The following is a 24,104-nucleotide window of genomic DNA, read 5'->3' as shown; positions in this document are numbered from 1 at the left end:
AGACACAGGCCCGCCTCTGGGGCACCGAGCACTTCCCATATTAACATTAGCCGCCAGGGCTTCCCTGGTGGCGCAGTGATTGAGAATCTGCCTGCCAATGCAGGGGACACGGGTTCGAGCCCTGGTCTGGGAAGATCCCACATGCCACGGAGCAACTGGGCCCGTGAGCCACAATTACTGAGCTTGCGCGTCTGGAGCCTGTGCTCCGCAACAAGAGAGGCCGCGATAGTGAGAGGCCCGCGCAGCGCGATGGAGAGTGGTCCCTGCTTGCCACAACTAGAGAAAGCCCTCGCACAGAAACGAAGACCCAACACAGCCATAAATAAATAAATAATTAAATAATTAAAAACAAAACAAAACAAAACATTAGCCGCCAGCCTCCAGCTCAGGGGTGCCTGGAGGAGCCAGGGGTCCGACTCCTCCCGCACGGAGGCGGCTGAGTGGAGGCCTTCCCGCTCCCTCTTCCTGCCTCCCTCCGCCCTCCCTCCCGGGGCCTTTGCAAGCCGCGGTGTCCTGTCTGGGGTCAGATAAGCTACCTAAGGGGGGTTGGGGCGCAGACACTCCCACCCCCCAGGCCTCCCCTTCCACAGTTGGCTCCATTATCACTTTCTCTTCAGTTCGCTCCGTGGGGACGATCGTCAACACTTAACGGGCCGCGGCTGCGGGCCCCGGGCCGTGGGTGGTGATAATTCACAGACCTCGGCGCTCACTCGCCTGGCTCCCCCTCCCCCCCGCGCCGAACACCATGGAGACGAGCGGGTGCGGGAGATACGCGCCGCCTCCCCCCTGCAGAGATGCAGCTCCAGATTAGCGCGCTCCCGGCTCGGCGGCTGCCTCCCCTCCCGCCCACCCCCGCCAGCCCCGCGCCGGGCCCCTGCGCCTCTCCCGGCGGGCTGCGAGCCCCTCTTCCCTCGCTTTGAGCCCTGAAGAAACCTGGTCATAGGCTCTTGTTCCCCGCCCCCGCCCCGGCCCTCGGCGACGGCCCCTGGATTCCCGATGCCAATGGGGCCAAATGCGGAGACTGTTCTCTCGCCCCAGCCTCCCTCCCAAGCTCAGGCCGACCGTTTGAAAACGCAGGGACAGGGGGATGGTGCCACCTGCTGGTCTCTGGGAAGAGGCCAGCGGGGGAAGGACCGTTGTGAGGCTCCTGCAGCTTCCCCCCCATCCTCCATCCGGAGGGCTTGAGAATGGTCTGGGCGCTGGCCCTCAGCTGCCACCTTGGAGACTGCTTATAGCAGCAGCTGATAAGGAGAGGCAGGGACCAAAGTTCTCCCCCGCCCCCGGTAATTCCTGCCCCATCTTTTCCCAAGACCTCAAGTTCTCTAGTCTTCTGAGAGGCACTGAAAGTATTGGGGTGGGGATGGCACCCTTAAAACCACAAATGGGAGCAGACTGGCAACTTCAAGCTACACCTTACAGCACCAGCTACGTGGGAGGAGAGGAACAAAACGACTCCAGCGGTCCCCATGACCCAGGAGCCATTCCAGCAAATTTATGAAAAAAAAATATTTTATTCAAAAACACTGTTTACACAAATGTGTAGCCTTTGTACAAAGAACAAAAGCCTCCTGCTTCCCGTCCCCACCTTCCTGGAGAGATGTTTCAACCTGGGACTCCTTCTGGGACTCCTTCCACTGTCAGCTGCCCCTGGCTGCGTGTGGCAGCTTCAGAGGGAGGAGCGTGTGAGGCTGGGGGCAAGGCCTTCGCAGACCACAGCCAGTCATGCAACTGTGATGAGGCCTATTCCAGGTTCTACCTCCCAGGAGAGTGGGCCTCGATCAGCTTTTACCCCTCCCTGCAAACTCCACAGGCGAGCTGCAAGCCCCTGATGCTGCCTCTTGCTGCAGGGTTTTTCCAGGAGGGGTTAGGGTATCAACACTGCAAGTCCTGGGCCTCCTGTTCACCACATCCTAGACCAGTCCCCCCCCACCCCCACCTCTTCCATAAGTAAGCAAGGTTGCAGACAGAGAGGCGAGGAAAGAAGGCTGGGGCCAGACGGAGGGAACGGGATATGGGGTGGAAAGAGCAGGAATGTGGGCAGCAGCATTATACACTTGAAGCTGGAGCCCCCTGGCTGGGGACCAAGAGGCCAAGAAACTCCATCCTCAGAGCAGCTCTGACAGGCCCAATGCAAAAGACCCATTTCTGCCGTGTTAGGGACATGACCGCGGATGGCCTAGATAAGCTCTCAGTTCACAAAAAGCCTGGAGTCCATAGTCATTAGATAAAGTATAAAATATCACTCAAAACTGGTCTCTTGATTCTTCCAGCCTCCATCCTGAGGGGAAGAACCAAGAGACCAGCATGTACGTTGCTCTGTACGAGAGCAGATGCACATATATATATATATGCACACACAGACACTTGGGAGGCGAAGCATCTAACTCAGGAGTAAAACTTGAGCTTAGAGACACTACCTGTCTCCTTTCCCTTCTTGAATAATTCCATTCAAATAGCTACTGAGCAGACAAAGGCTCTGGCAGGAATAGGTTTGCCTGCCTGGCGTACCTGCAACTACAGAAGCAGCTCAGTCTCTTCCACAAGAGACAGACCCAGTGGGCTCTTGGAATGCCTCCATCTGAAGAAAAAGGCAGCCACATACCTAGGACTGCAAAGGCGAGGCAGGCACACCTCGTACACAAACGTGCGCATATGCATGTGGACACGTGCTGCCTGCAAAGGCATCAATATGCACAGCGATACAGAAACAACATCACAATGAATACGAACCCTGCACGTTTCCAAAGAGAAGTGCAGGGTTCAAACAGACATTCACGAGAGCGAGCCTCTGGCAGAGGTGAAGAGACCAGTAGGCGGGGAGAGGCGGGGGTCCAGACTGTCTATAGGGCGGCGTAAGAGTTCCTCCACGTGCCGGGCCACATCCATGGTCTCATCCAGGTCGAATTCTCCATCCTGGTCGAGGACGGGGTCAGGGCTGGTAGAGAGAGAGGGACGTCAGAGGGAGCTGGCATGCCTCACAGCCCCAGGCTCCTGGGGGACAGCTTCCAGCCTGCTCCCCACTCAGACCAGAGTCTCATGGGAGCAGGACCCGCTCTGGCTAGACTCCCACACCCCAAGTTGAATAAGTCAGTCACTGGCTTGTTGGGAGACACCCCAGTTCTAGTGTCATCGCTCACAACCTCATCGAGTGATCTCAGGGGAATGAGGTAGTTGGGTGAATGAGCTGCCCATGAAACCCCGGGCACCATTCACTGAGCACCTATGAAGGCCTGGGCCTTTCAACCACGTTACACCCATCCTCACAGCCACCCATAAGGCAGGTATTTACTCCACTTTATAGAGGAGGAAACTGAGACTCAATCATGTTAGGAAACTTGTTCAGGTCCACCTGGTTGGCAGGTGGAGTCAGGATTGGAATTCCGGTCTTTGTGACTCCCAAGCCTGTGGTCGTCCCACGGCAGCAGGCCACCCACAGCTCGAAAGAGAATTAATTCTCTTCTCTGGGAACTCCAGAGAGGAGCAACTGAAACCCTGTTCCCGCACAACTCCTAAGAACAACTACCCCATCCATAGCCACCCTGTATCAAGCCCTTATAAGTCTCATCTGTGCTAAATGCTCTACCTGCACTCTCTCACTTAATCCTGACCCCAGTCCCACGTGGTAGGTCTTTTTGCCTCCATTTTACAGATGAGGAGACTGAGCATCAGAGAGGCTCAATAATTTCCCCAAGGTCACACAGCTAGTCAGCACCAGAGCAAGGACCCTGCTACGTGTAGTTTCAAAATGCTCTATGCTTTTCGTTGGCTGATCTCACCCACCCTGCACCTGGGCATGTGCCAGAGCCCGGCCTGGCCTGGGTGGTCTCAGACCTAGAGGAGCTCTGGATTCCTTGCCCACCAGCCCTCCGGGTGCCCAGCCTGAGGCCAAGTGCCCAGTTCCTCCCCACAGAGCCCCATGAGAACACAACCTACTTCTGTGGGTACATGTTATAATGAGCCTGGGGGCACACGGCTGGGGAGGGGGCCTGGTCCATGTAGGTGGCGCTGCCCCCGGCAGAGTCCGCAGAGGCGCTCACAAACCTGCGAGAGGAAGCAGAGCATAGCCTTAGCGGGGAGGGGCTCACGGGCCATCTTCGTGTCTTTTTCAGGTGTGGAAGGACAGAGTGCCCGCTGAGCCTGGGGCTCTGACTGCAGGAGCGGGGCCCTGGGTACCGACGCCCTGGTGACCAAGCCCAGTTCCCTCCCCAGGAGGGGTGGCGGTGAGGGGTGAGGAGAGCCAGGTGGGGGGGTGAGAGGAGAAGAGAGGCAGCAGGAGACCAGAGCTGGACCCGGGACACTTACTCAGGGACCACTTGCTTGATCTGTGGCTTCACGTATCCGTCCACTGCTTTAGCTGCCGAGGGCAGGGGGAACGGTGATGAGAACCGAAGTCTCTGGGAGCTCCCAGGGGAGTGGAAACCCACCTATGCAGTCTGCCTCCCCCCACATTGCCATGGGGCCTCAGCAGGGATGAAATTTCCCACAGACTCCCAATAAACACCCGCTGACAATAAACACCACCCAGGCCCTGGCTTCAGTCTCATCCCTTCTCCTGCTTCCTTTTCTGGCCTGTTTGCTCTCTCTCTCCTCACCCCCACCCCTGCCAAGGAAACAGAATCAACACCAAGGAACCAACCCAACCAATGGACTGGGGACAGGTCGAAGAGGAAAAACCTGTCATTTTGCTTCCTACACTCAACTTGAGGGTAGGTTTGAGGGTGGAGAGTGGTGAGGGCAGCGGATCAAGATGGGAGTCATGCATTATCTGTGGGTTTGCATTATGGCTCCTCGCCCAGCACTGCAGCCTCTTCCTCCAAGGGCATAGAAGTGAGTCCCACTCAGTGTTTTGCTTTGCAGGGAAGAAAGCTGGGTCAGAGGTTTTGCTTTCCCTTTCTTCAGTTGTGAGCCCTGAAATCCTCTCCACGTGCCTTGCACCATCCCACGGACAAACACCCACAGGGGAAACGGCCCCTCGGCTCTTCTTGGGGCGTCCCCACTGCCTAGCCCCGGGAGTATCTGGGCAGGACGCACCGAGCACAGGAGTATAGTACTTGGAGAAGACCTCATCTTTGGGCCGGTCGGGAAACACGTAGATGAGATAGCTCAGGTCCCCCAGCCGGTCGGCCAGGGACCGGATGGAGAAATCCCGCGTGGTGAATGGCTTCAGATTCCACAGGTTACGGTCAGCTGTGAAAAGGCCAAGCTCATTCCGACAACCCACCGCCCTCGGGAGGAAGATCAGAGCTGTGGGGCTTCGGGGCAGGCTTGCAGAGACATCAGGGCAGAGAAGATCAGAGCTGTGGGGCTTCGGGGCAGGCTTGCAGAGGCATCAGGGCAGAGAAGATCAGAGCTGTGGGGCTTCGGGACAGGCTTGCAGAGACATCAGGGCAGAGGAGATCAGAGCTGTGGGGCTTCGGGACAGGCTTGCAGAGACATCAGGGCTTTTACTAGCCTGCACTACAGCCCCACCCCTGTGCTTCTCAGCATAGGGCAAGGAAATGACCACGGGCGAGCAGATACCAACAAGGCTGGGTCAGCGCAGAGAAGGACTCGCCCGGCAGTTCTGGAGTCCAGGAGGCCAATTATTTTAGGTTCTCCCAAGTGGAAAACAACAGAGAGGGAATGTGCTTCTGAGCAACACTCCTCCCACCCTCCAAGCTCAGTTCCCATCTTTCCCACCGGATACCTTCTAAGGATGCAGGCCTGATGGAGAATAGGGAACAAGGAAATGGAAGACAGGGCCACTGGGGCTAGAGTGTGGGCACGTAGGGAACTCACGAGAGTCAAACTTCCAGGCAATGGTGATGCCCCCTATTTCTGAGTCGCTAAAGCGCAACAAGAAGGTGCCGTCGGGCTTGTTGATGAGCAGGTCATGGGCCTGTTGCTTATTCACAAAACCTAGGATGGCCCTGGGTGCATCAAGCATACAGTGTCACTGCTGGCAGCAGCCACTGTCCCCTGAGCCCATGACCTCCCAGACCCCATTCCTCACCCGTCATTCCAATGGGGCTTGTGATGTTTCTTCAGCACCTCCATGACCCCATCGAACCACTGCCAGAAGGTGTAGTTCCAGCCTGGCAAGTTCTCCTGAGAGCCCCCAGGAAACCCCAAGTCAGGGCTTGTGCCCCCGTCGTCACGGGTGGTTCAGGGAACACTCAGTGCCCTCTTGTCCTCACCCAGACCTTCGCCCAGTTCCTCATCCGACTTGCCCCACACTCCAGCAAACTGCCACAGCCCCTGCTCATATCCTAGGGAACCAGAGAGTACACTCGCCTCTTGCCTCGCAGACACAAGTGTCCGGGACAATCCCACGGGGTGGGGGGCGGAGGTGCAAAGAATTGTCCAAGCTGGATGAGACCTCCAAAATCATTCCTGCCCAACCCCTTCGCTTTACAGATGGGAAAAGCGCAGCACAGAGGAGGGAAGGGGCCTGGCAAATTAGTTAACACATCGAAGACTAGAACCCAGGGACCCTGACTCCCAGCTCCAGGTTCCTTCCATCGTCCTGCTTCGGCTCTCACGGCTGCCTGCATTCCTTGGGGTACTAACCCCTGTCTCTCCTGGTTGTAGAAGAGGGGGGATGGGGGTAGAGGGGGGCCACTGACCAGGGGCATTAACCTGTGTGTGAGGTGGGGGAAGGGTGGCAGGGTGGTCCCAGGCAGGCAGCGGGTGGCGTCCCTCACCCTGTTGAACTGGGACCAGGACACGGACATGCCGTTGTAGTCCTCAAGGTGGCTGCTACCGCTGTTGAACAGCTTCTGCGCCAGGAACACGAGGTTCTCCTTGGTCAGGCCCCGGTTGCTCTGCACTTCGGCCTTGAATTTCATGTTGAGCGCCTCGCACAGCTGCGGCCACAGGACTTTGTCAGGCACCGCAAACGGCACCCTGCCCTGGTGGGGAGAGAAGAAAGGAAAAAAAGGCAGATTGAGGGAGTAGGAGATATTTACACACACACAGATACAGACACCAAGAGACAGAGGGGACTGAGAAAGATCCAGAAAAGGAGACAAAAATGCAAGGGAAAGAAAGGCTGGGGGCAGGGGCAGAGGGGTGGGCATACAGGGATGGAGACCCAGACCAGGACCCTGGGGAGAAAGATCAGGGACCAGAGCCCCAAGACCACGCTCACAGACCTAGGAGACCCCAGTCCTGTGACCCGGAGCCCAGACAGAGCCTAGGACATGCCGAGGGCAGGGTGTTCACACCAGCTGCCCCCTGACCTCTGGTCTGGCCCTAGGGTTGGGGAAGACCACTCAGCAGGGGCCCTGGGGTTGGGGCTGACCCTGGGAAACTCCGAGGGGCCGAAGTGAGGGTCTCATGGGGACTCACCGGCTCAGCAAAGGCATTGTCCCACAGCACGGTGGCAGTAGCATTGTGGTCCTGGCTGCCGTGAACAATGACAACCACAGGAAGGGACAGGGTCTACGGGAATCCAGGGAATGAGGGGTGAGGGCATATGACCACCGTCTTGCCCTCCTCTTGGGGGAGACTCCCAACCCTCATTCCTCAAGCCCCTCCCAAGAAAACCAAACCAAAAACAAACAAAAAACACAACATATTTCTTCTTGGCCCATTGCCTAAATTCTGCGGTCTGGTGCCAGATTATAACCTCGCAAATGGGCACCAGCAGAGTGAAATTAGGTTTTCTGAGAGCATCACGGGGTAACTGGACTGAGCCTGTGTGAGGATTCAAGTCTCTGGCTTTCCCAAGCCAGCCGGGCGGCTTGCAAGGGGACAGGGGAGCCGGGTCTCACCTTCACCTGGAACACAAGCTCATTGCTGCCAACACTGAACTGAGACTCAAACAGGACCGTGAACTTCTCCTCCGTCACGGACTCTGCGCCTCGCCGGTCAGCGCGCTTGATCCTCTTTAGCGACTGCAGGGCGGGAGGTCAGAGGGGAACAAGGAGAAAGCCGCTGGTTATGAGGACTCGAGGACTCGGCTCTGGGTGGGCCTCCCTCCATGGGCGGGGCCCTGTCCTCACCATGTTCCTGAAGTGGGCGCTGAGGGTGCCTGTGGCCTGGTGATACTCCATCACACAGCAGTTGTTCAAGATCTCTCCGCTGCACTCACTGCGAAGCAGAGGGGAACCCATCTCCACTGGGCCCAGGCCAGGAGCACCATCCTGTCTGCACCCTGGGCCCAGACTTCTCCAGAAAGCCCTGCCAGCAGCCCCTGCCCCTCCCCCGAGAGCATTTCTCCGAGTGTCCCTGGGCTCACTTTCTCATCAACCTGAGAGCACCTGAGCAAAGTCTCCAAGGGTGGGGCCTGCATCTCTCATTAAAATTCCTTGGGTATCAAGATTGATGTGGGGACTACTGAGCCCGCGAGCCACAACTACTGAGCCCGCGTGCCACGACTACTGAAGCCCACGTGCCTAGAGCCTGTGCTCCGCAGCAAAGAGAAGCCACCGCAATGAGAGGCCCGCACACCACAGCGAAGAGTAGCCCCCACTCGCTGCGACTAGAGAAAGCCCGCGGGCAGCAACAAAGACCCAACGCAGCCAACAAATAAATAAATGAATAAATAAATAAATAAATTTAAGATTGATGTGGGGGTCTTCGGCAGTTTCTAGCATACTTGAGATAAAAATCACGACCACAGCCTACAAAGATTCCCGAGATCAACCCCTGCCCACCTCCCTGGCCTCACTCAGGACAAGCGAGCCCACTGCCTTGTCTGTTTGCTGAACACGTACGCTCAGTGCCTGCCTCGGGACTTCTGTACTTGCCCTTCCTATCTCCCCAAACACTCCTGACCTTCTCATTCAGGTCTCCGCTCAAATATATCCTCAGAAAGGCCCTCCTTGACTACCCATGTACTGCAGGCGCTGTGATATTGCTTTATTTTAATTTTCTGTCTCGAGGTTGGACGGGGACAGAGCCAAGTTCTATGTGGATCACAGCTGTGTCTCAGCGCTCAGCACAGGTCCTGGGACACCCAGCAGCGAAATCCTTGTTGATTTACTATGCGTGCGAAGTGTACGCCAGGACAGACAGAGTGAACTGGAGCGACATGGGACCACATCGCAATGCAGGACAAAGGGTTTCAGGGAGGGAGGCCATGCTGTTCCCATCACCCAGGACGCCTGCTGTAGAATAGAGGCTGAGCTGAGGGAGGGGCAGATGGGAGCAGGGCAACGTACTTGCGGGTGTTCTCGTTCTTGAGCAGCGACTTGGCCTGCTGCTCACTGATGATGGTGGCCTTCACCTGGGGAGGGTTCATGTGCACGTTCAGCTTCCCACCCACCAGCAGGCGCACGGTGGCTGCGAACTTGGTCTGGGTCTTCAGGACCTGAGGGGGCTGCTTCTCGATGATGAACGTGCTGCGGGGACACAAGTGACCAGGTGATGCCTCAGGGGACAGCGCTCCGGTCCCTCCCTCCGCGTGGGGAGGCCGCCTTGCACGGGGCACAGCAGGCGAAGGAAGGGCTTGTGGCACAGCCCCTGGTCCCTGGGGGGCCACTGCGAGTCGGGGGAGCTGGCAGGAGGGGAGGCAGTGAGATGAACTCAACAGCTGAAACGGGCTGCAGGGAACAAGCCCATATAGTGTCCACGACAGAGACTGGGCAAGGTCAACAGCAAGAGGCCACAGCAACAGGCGACAGAGGGGGATGGGATGAGGGTGTGAGGCAGAGACGGAAGGGTTGAAGCCAGAGCTCCGTCTGTAAAGACCCTGCTGCCCGCGACCCAGGCCAACCGGATGGGGCCTGGGCATGGCCGAGAGGCAGCAATCACCTGGTCACCAGGGCTGAGATGATGTCTGTGATGGTGGCGTTGACCTCAGCCAGCATCTCCTCCACGGGGCCGGGGATGGGCAGCTGCTGGCAGAGGTGCTCAGCTCTGCGGATCTGCTGCCGGTTCTGCCAGATGATCTCCGCCAACTTCTCACACCTGCACAGGAGCCCCGAGGCCAAAGGGAAGGACAAAGCCTTCACCCCCTTCCTCCAGGCCAGAAGCCAGAAGGCTCCCAGGCTGGGGAGAAGGCCCAGACCCAGCTCCACCCCCAGGAAGGCTCGGCACCTTAGCCGCCTGGCCTGTCCACTGAGCAGAGCACAGCTGCCCTGCCTTCCAGAAACACAAAGAAACACACAGGAGGAGCGACCCTGACTCGGATCCAACCAGCCTGAGCGTCACTCTGCACCCCTGGCCCCACCCCACTCCCTCAACCAGGGACGCCCCTCCCGGCGGAGGTGGCACAGGACGGGGGCACCAAAGTCTGCATCAGGAACCAGACCACTGGTGAAATAAGACCTGTGCCCCGACAGAGGGAGCCGGCTGCTCACGTAAACACAGGAGCAGAGCAGCAGCCGGTGGCACCACGCTGAGCCCCTGCCGCCCCCGCCCGGCCCCCCACGCCCATTACCAGGACTGTAGCACGTCCAGGCTGCCCTCGGGGGGCCCTCCGTTCCCCGCCAGCTGCTGCCGCCGCTTCCACTGGATCAGCTCGTCATCCAGAATGATGGTCTGCTGCTTCCGCAGCAGCTGCAGGGTCTTCTGGTGCTTCTCGGCCAGCTCCTGAGGGGCGGGCGGCGGGTGAGCGGCCCTTCTGGGCTCTCAGAACAGCCCCGCAGGGCCTCCCCTCACCCCTGGCCGACCCGCTCTGCCCTGCGTGCCCACACAGGGAGGAAGGCTCTGGCCTCCTGCTCTGCTGGGTCCCGCGCTCCTCCTGGCTCTCTCCCTCCCTCAGGTCCCCGGGGCGGCTCGGCTCAGGGTGTCACCTCCACGCCCGGGAGGGGAGACGCAGAGCCCACTCACCACGCGGTACTGCTGCAGCGTCTGGGCCTCGCCCTGCAGCCAGGCCTCCAGGGACACCTGCTTCTGCTGGAGGGCCGTCTCCCGGCTCAGACGCTCCTGGGGGTTCAGCTGGGCCAGCTGGGCAAACTGAGCTGGAGGACGGGACAGGACACCCACGACCATGACCTCCCTGGGTCCAGCAGGGAGCCCGGCAGAACTGCACTCACCTGCTCTGGAGGCAAAACCCTGGAGGGGACACAGCTGACAAGTGGCCAGTCAGGGTTCCACAGCCATGGCGCCCAAAGATGAGTGGGCTCCGCCCCCTGGCCCCCCGACTCTGAGCTCCCCTTGGGGAGTGGGGAGACGGAAGCTTGGGGTACAGCTGAGGAGGAGCCAGCCCATGGCCTCCCTGCCCACCCAGCCCTCCTCTCCCCACGCGGGGTCCGGCTTAGAGCCACCCTGCCTGGTCTGAAGTGTGTCCTCGCCGCTTAAAAGGTGGGTGAACTCGGGCAAATCCCCTCACTCTCCTATGCCTCAGCTTCCCCAGGTGTAAAATGGGACAATCACGGCACCTGCCTTAGTGGCTGCCGTGACGTTAAATAAGCAATGATACAGAAAATACTCAGGAAGCTGCCTGGCACCATCAGCTCCAGGTGAGAGTCAGTCCTCATGGTTAATGGGTTACCGGACAGGATTAAAGGCTGATGGAGCAGCTCTCAGCCCCAGCCTCACAGGACAAAGCCTCATCAGGAAGGCCCTGCTCCGCGGGGCTGAGCGCAGCAGCCTCTCCTCAACATTGTGTCATAACCTACGTGGGAAAAGGATACGAAGGGGGAAGGGGAGGTTTCTCCAGGGGCTGAAGGGGCCTAACGTGTTTGTCCAGGTTGGGTCACTGTGAGCTCAGCAGACCAACCGGAAGAGGGAGAGAGAGAGAGTGTCCAGGGCCACTGGGGACACGAAAGCAGCAAGATTCTCAAGAGAGGGAGGCAGCTTCTCTCCACACCAGCTGTCAGGCATCTCATCGATGGCAGGAATAAGGTAACGAGGCCTCACTGACGTCCTTTTCAAAAAATCTGTTATATAATACTTAAGACCTAGGCAAGTATTGATAGAAAGGATGATACAAGGAACACCTGTGTATCAAGACGCCAGCTTAAGAAAGTGAACATTTCCACAGTTAAGCACCTGTACACCCTCCCCTGCCGGCATCCCCATCCCTCCCTCCACAGGCAATCACCATCCTAGATGCTGGCGTTCCTACCCCCACCAATAGGCTTTTGGAACGTCCCACGGTCCTTACTGGGGCTGAGTCAAGAAGATGAGAGCGTCAGTCAGCAGGTCTTGGTCAAGTTCCTGGCAGGCCTCTGAGGGCCATGTCACACTGACCGAGGCCCTGCCCTATGGACGCGCAAAAGCAACTAAGGGCACACTAAAGCAACCCTAGACAGCCAGGAAAGCCCAGAACTAGAAGAGAACTTAGAAATATGGCTCTAACATGACTGCAGGGGACTGAGCAGGTAAGGAACATAGCAGAATAATCTGGAGAGCCACCTTGGAATCCTGCCACCCACAGGGAGGTGGCGGGGATCCCAACACCAGGCCCAGCCTCCTTATGCAAGTGACCCACTTAGCTCTCTCCTGGCAAATTGGAGAAGCTTCTGGGAAGGACGCCAGGAGGCTTGAGGCAACTGTCTGCTCCACTGGAGGGAGCTGAGGCTTCCCTTGCACAGACAGATCAGTAGTCTGTGCTTCTGATGGGTGCACTTGATAAATGAGACTGAACTGACATTGCACGATGGGGACAAACCCAAACCAGGATCAAAACCCAACCTCACAAATAGGAAACAGAAAACCCCAGAATAGGATCATCAATACTGTCAACCAGTCAACGGCCTTGGGTAGAAATAATAGCCTGAAATGTCCTGTTCCCTAATCTAGCAGGAGGGCCTTCCTTTCTTTCGGGTCAGTCTGGGATGGATTCAGATCTGAAGAAGAGCTGCTAGAATTATCCCCCCAACATTTACTCAACACCTGCTATGATTCAGGCAATGTGCTAGTCTCAGGGTACAGAAAACACTGACAGGGCAAGGTAGGAGGAAAGCTTAAATAGTTAAATTAAAATAGAATCAGAATCTTAAAAAATTTAAACAGTTAAAAGGAAGAACAGAGGAACAAATACTGAAAAGGGACAAAACAAAATAAATATTAACATGTGGACCTCAATTGCTATTACATTAAATATTAATGGAGTAAACACCTTAATTAAAAGCAAAGATTGTCAGAATAAATTAAAAAGCTGGACTCAACTATATGCTGTCTACATTTCAAATTTTAAAAAGCATGGATAAAAATATGTTTCTATTTAAAAATAGAATAAGAAGGCTGGAGCAGATAAAGTAGACTTCAAGGCAAAGAGTGTTACCAGAGATCAAGAAAGATATTCCATAAGTATTAAGGTGTCAATCAATCAGAATGACATAATAATTCTAAATGTATATGCATCTAATAACAAAGCTTCAAAAATACATAAAAGAAATATTTACATAAATAATTGGAAAATTACACAATACTCTAGGAGATTTTGATACCTCTCTTTCAGCATTTGATAGAACAATTAGGCAAAAAAATCAATAAAGATATATCACTGATTCTCAAAGTGTAAACCAGGGATCCCTGAAGGGTTCCTAAGACCCTTATAGGAGGTCCACCAAGCCAGAACTATTTTCATAAAGTCATAGGACCTTATTTACCTTTTTTTCTCTTATTCACTTATAAGCATACAGCAGAGTTTTCTAGAGGTTACAAGATACGTGATGTTACAACAGATTGAAATCCAGCTCCAGCTATCTCCTATTAAGCCTAACATTAAAGAGATTTGTAAAAATGTAAAGCAATGCCACTCTACTCACTAAATTTGGTGTGGGTTTTTTTAACTTTATTACGTTAACATTATATATTATGTTATATATGTTAACATTATTGAATTTATTATTGCTATTTTAAAATAAAACAACTTCAGAACATACATTCAAGTCCACAAAATACATTCACCAACATAGAGCATATGCTGGGGCATAGAACAATAAATTTACAAGAAGAGATCATATAGAGTATGCTCTCTGACAACAGTGGAATTCAAGAATGAAATGAAAATGAAATCAATAATGATATGACATCTAGAAAAACACAAAATATTTGGAAATTAAACAATATACTTCTAAATAGTATATGGGTAAAATAATTAATCAGAAGAGAAATTAGATAATATTTCAAATTGAATGATAATGAGTATACAGCGTATCCAAAATGATGAGATGCAGCTAAAGCACTGATGAGAGGGAAATTGATAGCTCTGAATATATACATTAGAAAAGAAGAAAAGTCTAAAATCAATGACCTAAGGTTCTACCTTAAGACACCAGAAATAGAAGAGCAAAGAAAAAGGGAGTTTGATACTTCTTGTTCTCACTAGGATGGGGTGGTACAGCTCTGGGGTCAATTTGAAGTGAAGGAAGATGAGCCACATTTCAAGACTCTTAAAAGTGTACCTGGGGTGAAGTTCTTCTGAGTTAATTTTTCTTTCCCTACACCCTTACCATGGCAGCCACTAGCAAATTATAGACCTAGGAGACAGGAGAATTTTCCACTGTCACCTCCTCCTCCCATCTTTACCTCCTATTAGGCTCAAAAAGGGGCATTCCTGGAGTTCCACCTCTCCCCAGCCTGGTTCAACCAGGGGACTCTCAACCTAAGTCCTCCCTTTGACTGGGGAACACTTTGTCCATATTCATTCATTCATTGATTCATTCATTGAGATATTCACTGAATATTGGTTAAATAATAGTGATTTTATGACATATCTCTAGTTAAGATCCAGTTCTGCAACTTGCAAGAAACCCAGGCCAGGGCTTCCCTGGTGGCGCAGTGGTTAAGAATCCGCCTGCCAATGCGGGGGACACGGGTTCGAGCCCTGGTCCGGGAAGATCCCACATGCCGCGGAGCAACTAAGCCCACGCGCCACAACTACTGAGCTTGCGCTCTAGAGCCCACGTGCCACAACTACTGAGCCTGTGTGCCACAACTACTGAAGCCTGTGCACCTAGAGCCCGTGCTCCACAACAAGAGAAGCCACTGCAATGAGAAGCCCGCACACCACAACGAAGAGTAGCCCCCGCTCTCTGCAACTAGAGAAAAGCCCGTGCACAGCAACGAAGACCCAATGCAGCCAAAAATAAATAAATAAAATAAATAAATTTAAAGAAAAAAAAGAAACCCAGGCCAAATTACGTGTTCTTTTTGAACATCAGTTTTATCATCTGCAAAACAGGAATAATACAACTACCTATTTTTTAGGGCTGTTGTAAAGGTTGTAGTGAATAATGCATGCAAAGGGTTTAGCCTGGAGCCTGGCCCATAGCAGGGGCTCCATCACTGGGAGCGTTACTCCTCCCAAGCTTTGGATAAGGTTCTGGGGAGACAGACGTGGATCTAGCCCCAACCCTGCAGGAGTTCACAAAGTGGTCTCACTCCCGTCCTCCAGACACACGCTGCCCTCCTACACCAGCCTCACCCTGGATCCTCAGGCTCTCTTGATATTGGATGATGAAGTACTCTTGAGTCTGCTGCAGCTTCTTCAGCTCATTCTCTGTGTCCTGTGTGACCAGTCGCAGCTCCTCAAGTGTCTGGTTGATCTGAAGGTGTTTCTGGGACATGGCATCAACCAGGATCCCAGAAGAAGAACTACCCTGGAGACAGATCAGGGGAGAGTGTGGGCAGCAGTGAGCTGGGCAGTGAGGATGGGGGAAAACCTCAGGCCCTGGGGAACGCCAATACTACAGACCCCAAATGCCAGATCTAGGATAAGAAGGAAGGGTACTTTGAGTCAGAAGGAGAGTCATTTTCCAGAATGGGGGTGGAGAGGGTAAAGGAAGAGGAAGAGAAACAGGTGATCTGGCAGACTATGGCATCTTCATAAAGCATGGAAGAAACTTCTATTGCAGTTCTAACCTCCACCAGAGTATCCCACACAGGGTCCATCTGAGTTCTCTCTGGAGAGACTAGAACTCAACATGTCCCAGGAGTTACCTGGGTTTTCCTACTAATGATGATGACCCTTCACTTTGTAGTCATTCGCTGACCCGCTGCCACGATGCCACCTGTGCTAGGTGCTGGGGACATAGTGGGGGACAAGGCTCTGTGAACACACATCATCTGTGCCCTCCCTCAAGACCTTCTTGTGACTGAGGGAAAAGTGTGAACCGCTCACAGGTGGCATCCTGGAGACCCCAAATGAAGTGACAGGGGAGGCATCCACAAGGGCTTTGTGGATCCAGCCATTTAACTAACCTGGTCAGATCTAGTCCTTCAACCAAGTCTTTAGGGCCTTTCCAATGACCTGCTCTCAGAATAAAATCCAAACTCCTTTCACACCCTCCACGGCCCTAGCCACCACTGCTGCTCAAGCACACCAGCTACTTTCTGTTCCTGAATACATAAGCGTGTTCCTGCCTCAGGGCTTTTGTATTTGTTGTTCCATCACCCTGGAACATTCTGGCACCAAACCTTCCTGCTGGCACTTCCACTGGCACCTTTTCAGAGTGACCCTCTCTGATGAACCAATTTAAAATAGGACCTCCCTTACTGAAGGTGTCTTGTTCTTGCGTGTTCTTTCTTTCTTTTTTAAAATTTATTTATTAATTTGTTTTTATTTTTGGCTGTGTTGGATCTTCGTTGCTGCTCATGGGCTTTCTCTAGTTGAGGCAAGCGGGGGGGCTACTCTTCCTTGCGGTGTGCGGGCTTCTCATTGTTGTGGCTTCTCTTGTTGCAGAGCACAGGCTCTAGAGTGCAGGCTCAGTAGTGTGGCACACGGGCTTAGTTGCTCCGCGGCATGTGGGATCTTCCCGGACCAGGGCTCGAACCCGTGTCCCCTGCATTGGCAGGCGGATTCTTAACCACCGCGCCACCAGGGAAGCCTGCAAGTTCTTTCTTGTGTGCCTTCCTGCACTAGGATGTGAACTCCCTAAGGGCTAGGACCTTGTCTGTCTTGTGCACCACAAAATCCCCAAGGCCCAGGACATCAGAGGTGTTGAAGAACAGCTTGATGACTGGGAGAACGATTATTTCCCCCCAACCATGACAGCACCTGCATCGTAGGCATGTATTTCTTAATTGGAGCCGAACTCATTTGTACATTTACAGATAGCTCTGTAATTGCACCAAGTCAAGAGTTGTACCAGTTGACCCTCTGTGACCTGGCTTCTGCCCAGTTGGCTCCCTTCTCCCCAGTAGCACTGAACACTTACAGTTCTTCGAATGTCATAAGGTGGCTCATGCCTTCCTGCCCTCACATATACCGCTGTTATTTTTGACTAGAAAACTCATCCTGCCTCCTTCCTCCCTCTTTCCCCACTATAGTTCGGGCATCCTTTTCCTCAGGACACCCTCCCCTCCACCAGCCAGCCTGCTCCAGTCTGAGTTGGATCCTTTTTCCAAATAGGCCCGCTTAGCACTCAGCTGACATCTAAAGAATCTATCATCGCCTGAATTCCCTTTAGGTGGAGACCAGGACTTTATCTGTTTTTCCCGTCCTAGTCCAGTGTCAGATGCACAGCAAGACCTCAATAAATGTTTACTGAATGAACTCTCAAATTCTTGAAATCAGTGTCCACCACAAGTAAATAATAAATATGACTTCGCTCCAGGCACTAGTCTGTGGTCTTTACCTATGGGATATCATTTTATGAAATTCATTTTGCTTTATTGCAGATAATATACCATTTGTACCATTGTCCAGGCAATGTCTGATGCCTTTATGATTTCAGAACATGGGGGACGAGTCCCTGCTCTGCCTCGCTAGGCCTTGCTTCTCTGAGCTTGCCGGGTTACTTCTTCTGACATAGACCTCGGTTCTGTTTCCCCTCATAGACCACACCAGAGGATATTTCTTCTTTTGTCTCCAGCCCCATTTATTGAATGACAAATCTTTTCCCTGGTGATTTGTAATGCCATCTCTGACATAGATTGCATCTCCTGATGCGTATGTGTGTTTTTAGGGCTTCCTTTTCTGTTTCATTTGTGTTTGTCTATCCTTTGTATCCTTTGTAGTATCTCACAATAACCCTACAGGGTAGATACTATGACTGTCCTCATTTATAATAGAAAAAAACAGAGGCTCAGAGAGGTTAAGTAACTTGCTCAAGTCACACAGCTAGTAAGTAGTAGAGCCAGGGACTGAAGCCGGGGAGTGGGGTGCGGGTGTCAGTCTACACCTGCATGTGATACTGCCTCTCACACTTGCCCTTGTCTTTTATTTCTTTGGTGCTTTCTCATGCCAGTGTTTATAAAACATATAAAAGCAGGTAGAAGGACTTCCCATAACCTTTCCCCAAACCCATGGGACACTCACATTGTTGGCTTCTCGGACCAGCCTTTGTTCATTGTACAGAATATGGCGGATGCAGCGCACCAATTCCATGGGGCAGCGGTCATACGTGTTCTGAAAGAATCCAACAGCAGCTGCCAGTGGCCATCCTCTGCTTCCACCATGACCACTGCAGTGCCACGCCCACCCCTTCCTCTCCTCCAGCCCCTGCCTCAGCTTCCCCTGGGAAGCCTCAGGAACTGTCACCAGAACCTCTATCTCTCCTTGACTTGATTTCCCCTCGCAGATCTTCATATGTGGTTTGCAGTGCATTAGAAACAGTTTACAAAGCACTTCCAATCTGCCATCTCCTTTGACTTGTGCATCATAGAAACCCTATGACATAAGCAGAAACTGTTATCCTCATTTCACAGATGAGAAAACTGATGCTCAGAGAGATTAAGTACTTGTCCAGAGGCAAACAAGTGAGTGAGCAGATGACTCAAGACCCAGGGCATCTAATGCCAAGGTCAAGGTACTTCCACTATAGTCCTGGCCCTGGGTTCCTATTTTGCTTCCCTCTTCCCACCAAGTTTCTCGTGTTTCCTGCCTCTTCTCGGATGGACTTTTTATTTTTCTGGCACCCTGCTGCTTGTATTTAAGAAGGGCTCTCTAAAAATTCAAGTGAGTTCTAACAAATGCTCAACTATGATTACCACCCTCACCCCTTTCCTGCTGCCACAAAAACTTCCTCTCTCCCCTATATTCCTTCCCCCCGCATCCTCAGGTGAAGGAGGAGCTACACCTTACATCTAAAACCTTAATTCAAGGCTCCAGGACAACTCTGCTCCTCTGGCACGCCACTTCAGCAGCTCTTTGAAAAGCCTTTAAAAGAGCCCCAAGAGGGATGTCTGGTTGCCTCGTTGCCTCATTTCTAGAATCTGTCAGTATTCCTTTCTCTGACAACAGAATCTTGACTTGCTCTACCCCCATCCCTTCTGCTTGATCTGCCCAGAATGCAGTTTCACCCATCCCCCTTCTCTTGGGGACAAACACGCCCCACCTCTTGCTTTGTAATATGCTAAGGGGAATCTGACAGGTCTGATTTAGAAAGAGGGGGTGGGGGAAATTGAAGCACAGAAAAGTTGCCGATAAGCTCAGGGTCATACGGTGCATCAGTGGCCAAACCAGGAAAAAAACCAGGGGTTCTGGTGCTGGAAAGAGAAGGCGGACACTGCACCCTGCAGATGGCCCGGAGCTCACGCCCACCTGGAGCTTCGTGGCCCCAAGCTCATACCCACCTGGAGCTGCGTGGCGTAATGCCCCAGCTTGATCTTCAGTAAGAACCCATCTTCCCCCACTTGGTGCTCCGCCTTCTTCTGCAGCTCCTGCACCAGGCCCTCCAGGAGCTGGGTGGCCTGGGGTCGGTCCTGGGGATTGTCCAGGTCGATGGCATCCCTTGGGGCAGGGCAGGAGAGAGAAGCCTACTATGGCGCCTCCTTGGGCATGGAGGTCAGGCACCAAGAGGGACGTGGAAATCCAAGGCTCGTGCCCACAAGACTTGTTCCCGGCAGCTCCACAGGCATCAGAGTCTAGAAACATTCCCTCTCCTCTCCCAGACTTCCATTTCCCTGTTCCCCTTTCCCAAGGACACCGCCCCTTCTGCACAGAGCGGGACAGACAGGACCAGAATCTCACCAAACCACAAAGAGGAGACCTAAAGGCCAAGGGGCCTGGATGGCACCAGGCGGGAGCACTTACCACGGCTGGCTCTCGATCCACTGCGCTAGGTAATGCCGGACCTCGATGGGAAAGTGTTGCCCATACAGCACCTGCATCTGGCGAAGCGCATCTCCCTGCAGCTGCTGGGCCTGGATCCAGCCCGCCATGTCCGTTCACCTAGCGCGAGCAGAGGGCTGAAGAGGAGCCTCCTTGTTAGAGGCGAGCGCTGGGCCTGCCCCTGGCCCTGCCATGCCCACCCATCCCTGGACCGCGGTCAGGCCCGGCCCCTCCCCTCCCACAGACACGCTTCCCTGTTCGGGAAGAGAAAGGGTGAGGAGGGGAAGGCCGCCCTTCCCTCCAGCGAGGAACCCGCTGAGGCTTGGGGAGGTGCTCCCGAAAGTCAGGTGCCCTCCCCCTCTTCCTCTCCCCTCGCCCCACCGGGGCTTCCCCGGGGGGGGAACAGCTAGAAACTGAAAGAGAAACTTGATGGCGGAGGCCCACGGGCCCTCTCGGGAGGGCTGCAAGAATCCCCCCACCCTGCTTCGAACCGCGAGTCCCCATTTCTGGGAACGGGGGATATTCCAGCCCAAAGTTTGGGCAACGCCACCGACGGTTCCCACTGGACGGCTCTGTCACCGTAAGCACGTGGCTGGGGTTAAGGAGAGAGGGCTGGGGAGACAGACTCTCCCTCTCTTGGGCTGCGTCCCCCCAGCTGTGCCCCGAGGTCTCCCACTGTCCAGTCCGACAGCGCCCCCTGCCCTCTGCCGGCGAGGATGGCGTCCACCCTCGGCCCCCTCCCTCCATCAGCGTCCCGCGTCCCTCGTCTCTCGTCCGCGCTGCGCGGTGCGCCGAAACTCCCTCTCGGTCCCGGGGACCGTCCCCTGCACCCCTCCGGCCGTCGGGCTCCGGGTCCCGCGGTGAGGGGGCCGGGGCAGCAGCCAGGGGCCCCCTCTGGGCGCGCGCCGCCGGGAACGCGCGGCCGGGCCACCCACCTGGTCGCGCAGAGCCGTCCGGCTACGGGGCTGACGCTCGCTCCCGGCCCGGGCTCCTGGCGGCGGCGGAGGCGGTGGCGGCGGCTGTTACTACAGGAAGGAGCCGAGAGCAGCGATTTCCTCCTCAAAGGTCAGCTGCCTCTGATAGACCATACACAGCGCGCGAGCTCTCGCCAACACCCCTCCCAGCCTCGGTCGCTCCCTCCCTGCCTCCGCCCTCGGTGGCTGGCTCCCCGGCGAGTGCGCGGCGGCGGCGGCCGGGCCCCAGGCAGCGAGGCGGGGCGGCGCCGAGCACAGGGGCTGCCCCGACGGCCGGGTCACCCGGGAGTCCCAGCCAGCCCTCGCCGGCGGCCCCGCGGAGCTGCCGCGGACCGTGCTGAGCAAGAGGCGCAGGAGTGGCTGGAGGATGAGGGTGGGAGGGCTGGGAAATCCCGGGCTCCGGAAATCCCAAAGCAGGGCCTCAGTTTTCTCATCTGTAAAAAGGGAGGAGGGAAGGGTTGGACCAGCCTTCCAGCCCTGGCGTTTGTCATCTTTTGAGTCTCTAGATTTAAAAAGTTTAATGTGTGTGTGTGTGTGTGTGTGTGCGCGTGTGTGTTTGTGTGGGTTGGGGACACAGCTTTTGTAATCTCAGAGACAAAGCGTATTGAGGGGAAAGACTGGGGATTCCAGAGACGGCAGCTCACCCAGGGGGCCCCACTGCCCCTCCTTCCATCACTCCCACCACTGTGCACCCTCGGCTGCAGTAGAAAAAAGAAAGAACCCTGGCAGGCAAATGTTTCAACCCCTTGAAATTATGCAGATAAGAAATGGAGTCCAGAGAGGGGAGGGGGCTTGCGTAGGGTCCCACAGTGGGCACAGGGCCTAGTCTGCAGACTATGGTCCATACACGATCCTGCCTCTCCACTCACCCCAGCCCAGTCACATCTGAGGCTGGTCCTATCTTCGGAAAGTCCAGGGAGGGGTGTCTTGAATCCTCACAAGCTCAGGACTGCCTATATGCCTTGACAGAGCAGGGAACACCCTCCCTGAGCCTTGCCTGGCTCCCAGCCCCCTCCCTGAGAGTCCCCCTACGGGGCCTGTGGAGTTGGGCAAGGCTGCCCTGGAAGCCTTCCATTCCCTTTATCCAGCTTCCCTCTCCTCTGGGGCCGCCCCCGTGCCTGGCAGCTGGTATTGGCAGCACCAAGGGAGGGGCCAGTCTGGCAGCCCACTCACGGCCGGCTGGGCCGAGACCTCATTTACTGGGGGCAGTCATTCTCCTCTCCCTCCCGCCCGCCCTAATTCCTTCTTGGATCTGCCCTTTTCTCTCCATTCCTTCCCCCCCTCCACGTGCCCCCCCCATCTTCTTACCACTCACTACTTCCCCACTTTCATTCTTTTAGTTCAGAGAAAACCCGAAGTTTAAAGCTGCAGAAGCTGGATTGTCTCCCCTCCCCACCCCCGACACACTTCCATGTGTGGTCACAGTCTCAGTTGGCAGGATCACAAGGAAAGGAATTGAACACTGTAAAGGGGTTCAAGGGATTGGGGAAAACTTGCTCTAGGGAGGAGGAAGCACAATGTCTCTCCCTCTTTCCTTCCTCTACTCTGTGCAACGGATCTGGCAGGGGAGGGTCTGACACGCAGCTAGGGGCTCACCTGGAGTGACAGCCAAGTGTCAGAGATGGAAAAAAACCGTAAAGATGATTTTACAAATGGGGAAACAGAGGCTGGAGAGGGAAAGTGACCCGGTCAGTGTCACAAGGACACAGTGGGTGGGCCCGATGTGGCACCTGTGCCCTCCAGCCTCTCACTGTGAGCAGGTGGCTAAGTCAGTCAGTGGGAGCAGATTCCTTGAGTTTCCAAGTCCTCTGAGCCACGTCTGGAAGGCAGAGGACCGCCCTTGCCATGCAACCGCATCTGGGCATCTGGAAAGGGTGGGATGGGGATGCCAGCTTCAGAGTGGGGGCCCTGCCTGCCCCCTTCCAGGCAGTCGCCTCTCCAGCCTCCTCCCCAGGGCCTGCTGGGGCCTGCTGCTCCATCTGGCAGCCCCACGCACCAAACATCTGGCTGGATGGGACTGGGCTTGGCTAGGGGGGTGGGTCCTCCTGGGTCCTAAAAAAAAGCTAGCATTGGGGTGCCCGTGAACAAAACTGGAGGGATTGGCCTAAAAGGGTGTGCCCCGGTGCCTTCAGAGCTCTCACATGCCCCCCTCTTCCCCTTGTGTCCAATGGCGACAGCTGTTTCCCTGCACCTCTGGATCTCTCCCCGTTTGGCCTCTCTGTGAGGCCCTGAATTCGGGTGTCCTTTGTTGCATGTTTCTTCCTCTTGCTTTTTGATTCTCCTTTTGATTCTTTCTCTCTAAGTCTCTGTCTGGGTCTCTGTTTGATGCTGCCTGGGTTGCTCTCCATTTCATTGTGCCTCTGTTCTCCTTTTGAGATGCAGTGGGAGGGGAGGAGCTTTGGAGCTTTCCCAGGATGGGCAAAGGCCAACCAAGAGAGTGGAGGAGGGAAGGGTGTCAGAGTTAGGCTGGGGGCAGAGGTGACTGTGGTTAGGGCTCCGGATAACGCAACTACCCGGAACTGTCAAATTTGGGGTTTCTTTTTGCTTTCAGTCCCCTGGTTTGGTCTCTGCTATTTCCCACCACAAAGCAAAGCACCCTGGTGGTTTTACGGGCCCAGACTATAGAGGAGAAAACTGAGGCGTAGAGAATGGGGGCTTCAGGAAGATCAGAAACCTCCTCGCGTCTAAACTGAGCTGGGGTCCCAGGCTGCCACCCCTAACTGCCCCTCATCCCCAATTCCAAGTCACAGCATTACATGGGGAATGAAGAAGGATTAAAAAAAATTCTCACAGGAAGACATTCCCCAAAAGCAGACTGGCTGCATTTTAATAGGAATCATAATAATCCCTAGCCTAGTCTGTAGTTCACACTCTGTGCACATATCTTGAACCGAATCATGGCGTATTCACGTACAAACGTGGTTGAACTCTTCAACTCAATTGATCTTTGCAACAACCTTGAAGGTAGGCAGAACCAGAATTTCCCCCTTTGATTAGTCCAGGAAAGAGTCCTGTCCACAGCAGTCTGGCCAGTAAATGCACAGCTGGCACCAGGATCCAAGTTGCCCGGCTCTGTGGGCAGGATCTCTGTACAACCTTTTGTAATTTTCCCTACCCTGAGCACACACCGTCGTCTTCACTCTAGCGCACGGTTGTTTTGTGGCACCAAGCGTGGGGCCTCCATCGCTACGCTGGTCCCTGCCCCTGCTCTGTTGAATGAGGCAGTGTGACCTGTGTGTTACACAGAGGTGGGT

The 24,104-nt window shown here is 54.6% G+C and overlaps 1 protein-coding gene across 3 annotated transcripts; it reads right to left on the bottom strand.

The window, feature by feature from the left end:
* Positions 1–1,491: 1,491 nt before the first annotated feature.
* LOC132354635 (signal transducer and activator of transcription 5A) lies at positions 1,492–20,946 on the bottom strand. Of its 3 annotated transcripts, none has more exons than XM_059906530.1 (19): positions 20,812–20,945; positions 19,859–20,013; positions 19,399–19,555; positions 18,143–18,232; positions 15,308–15,482; positions 10,759–10,889; positions 10,367–10,518; positions 9,739–9,894; positions 9,147–9,326; positions 7,986–8,073; positions 7,755–7,877; positions 7,330–7,422; positions 6,684–6,890; positions 5,993–6,087; positions 5,779–5,909; positions 5,032–5,187; positions 4,303–4,354; positions 3,934–4,041; positions 1,492–2,935 (listed from the first exon to the last, which is right to left on the bottom strand). In XM_059906530.1, the coding sequence occupies exons 2-19, from the start codon at positions 19,984–19,986 to the stop codon at positions 2,773–2,775; spliced, it is 2,385 nt and encodes a 794-aa protein (XP_059762513.1). In that variant the 5' UTR covers positions 19,987–20,013; positions 20,812–20,945; the 3' UTR covers positions 1,492–2,772. The 3 variants fall into 3 exon arrangements, with proteins under 3 accessions (XP_059762513.1, XP_059762514.1, XP_059762515.1); XM_059906531.1 differs by having other exon boundaries at positions 19,859–19,996; XM_059906532.1 differs by lacking the exons at positions 1,492–2,935; positions 3,934–4,041; positions 4,303–4,354 and having other exon boundaries at positions 5,103–5,909; positions 20,812–20,946.
* Between the last annotated feature and the right edge of the window lie 3,158 nt (positions 20,947–24,104).

Source organism: Balaenoptera ricei, chromosome 20, assembly GCF_028023285.1.
Source record: "Balaenoptera ricei isolate mBalRic1 chromosome 20, mBalRic1.hap2, whole genome shotgun sequence".
NCBI classification, from domain to species: domain Eukaryota; kingdom Metazoa; phylum Chordata; class Mammalia; order Artiodactyla; family Balaenopteridae; genus Balaenoptera; species Balaenoptera ricei.
This window is presented reverse-complemented; position numbering and strand designations above follow the sequence as displayed.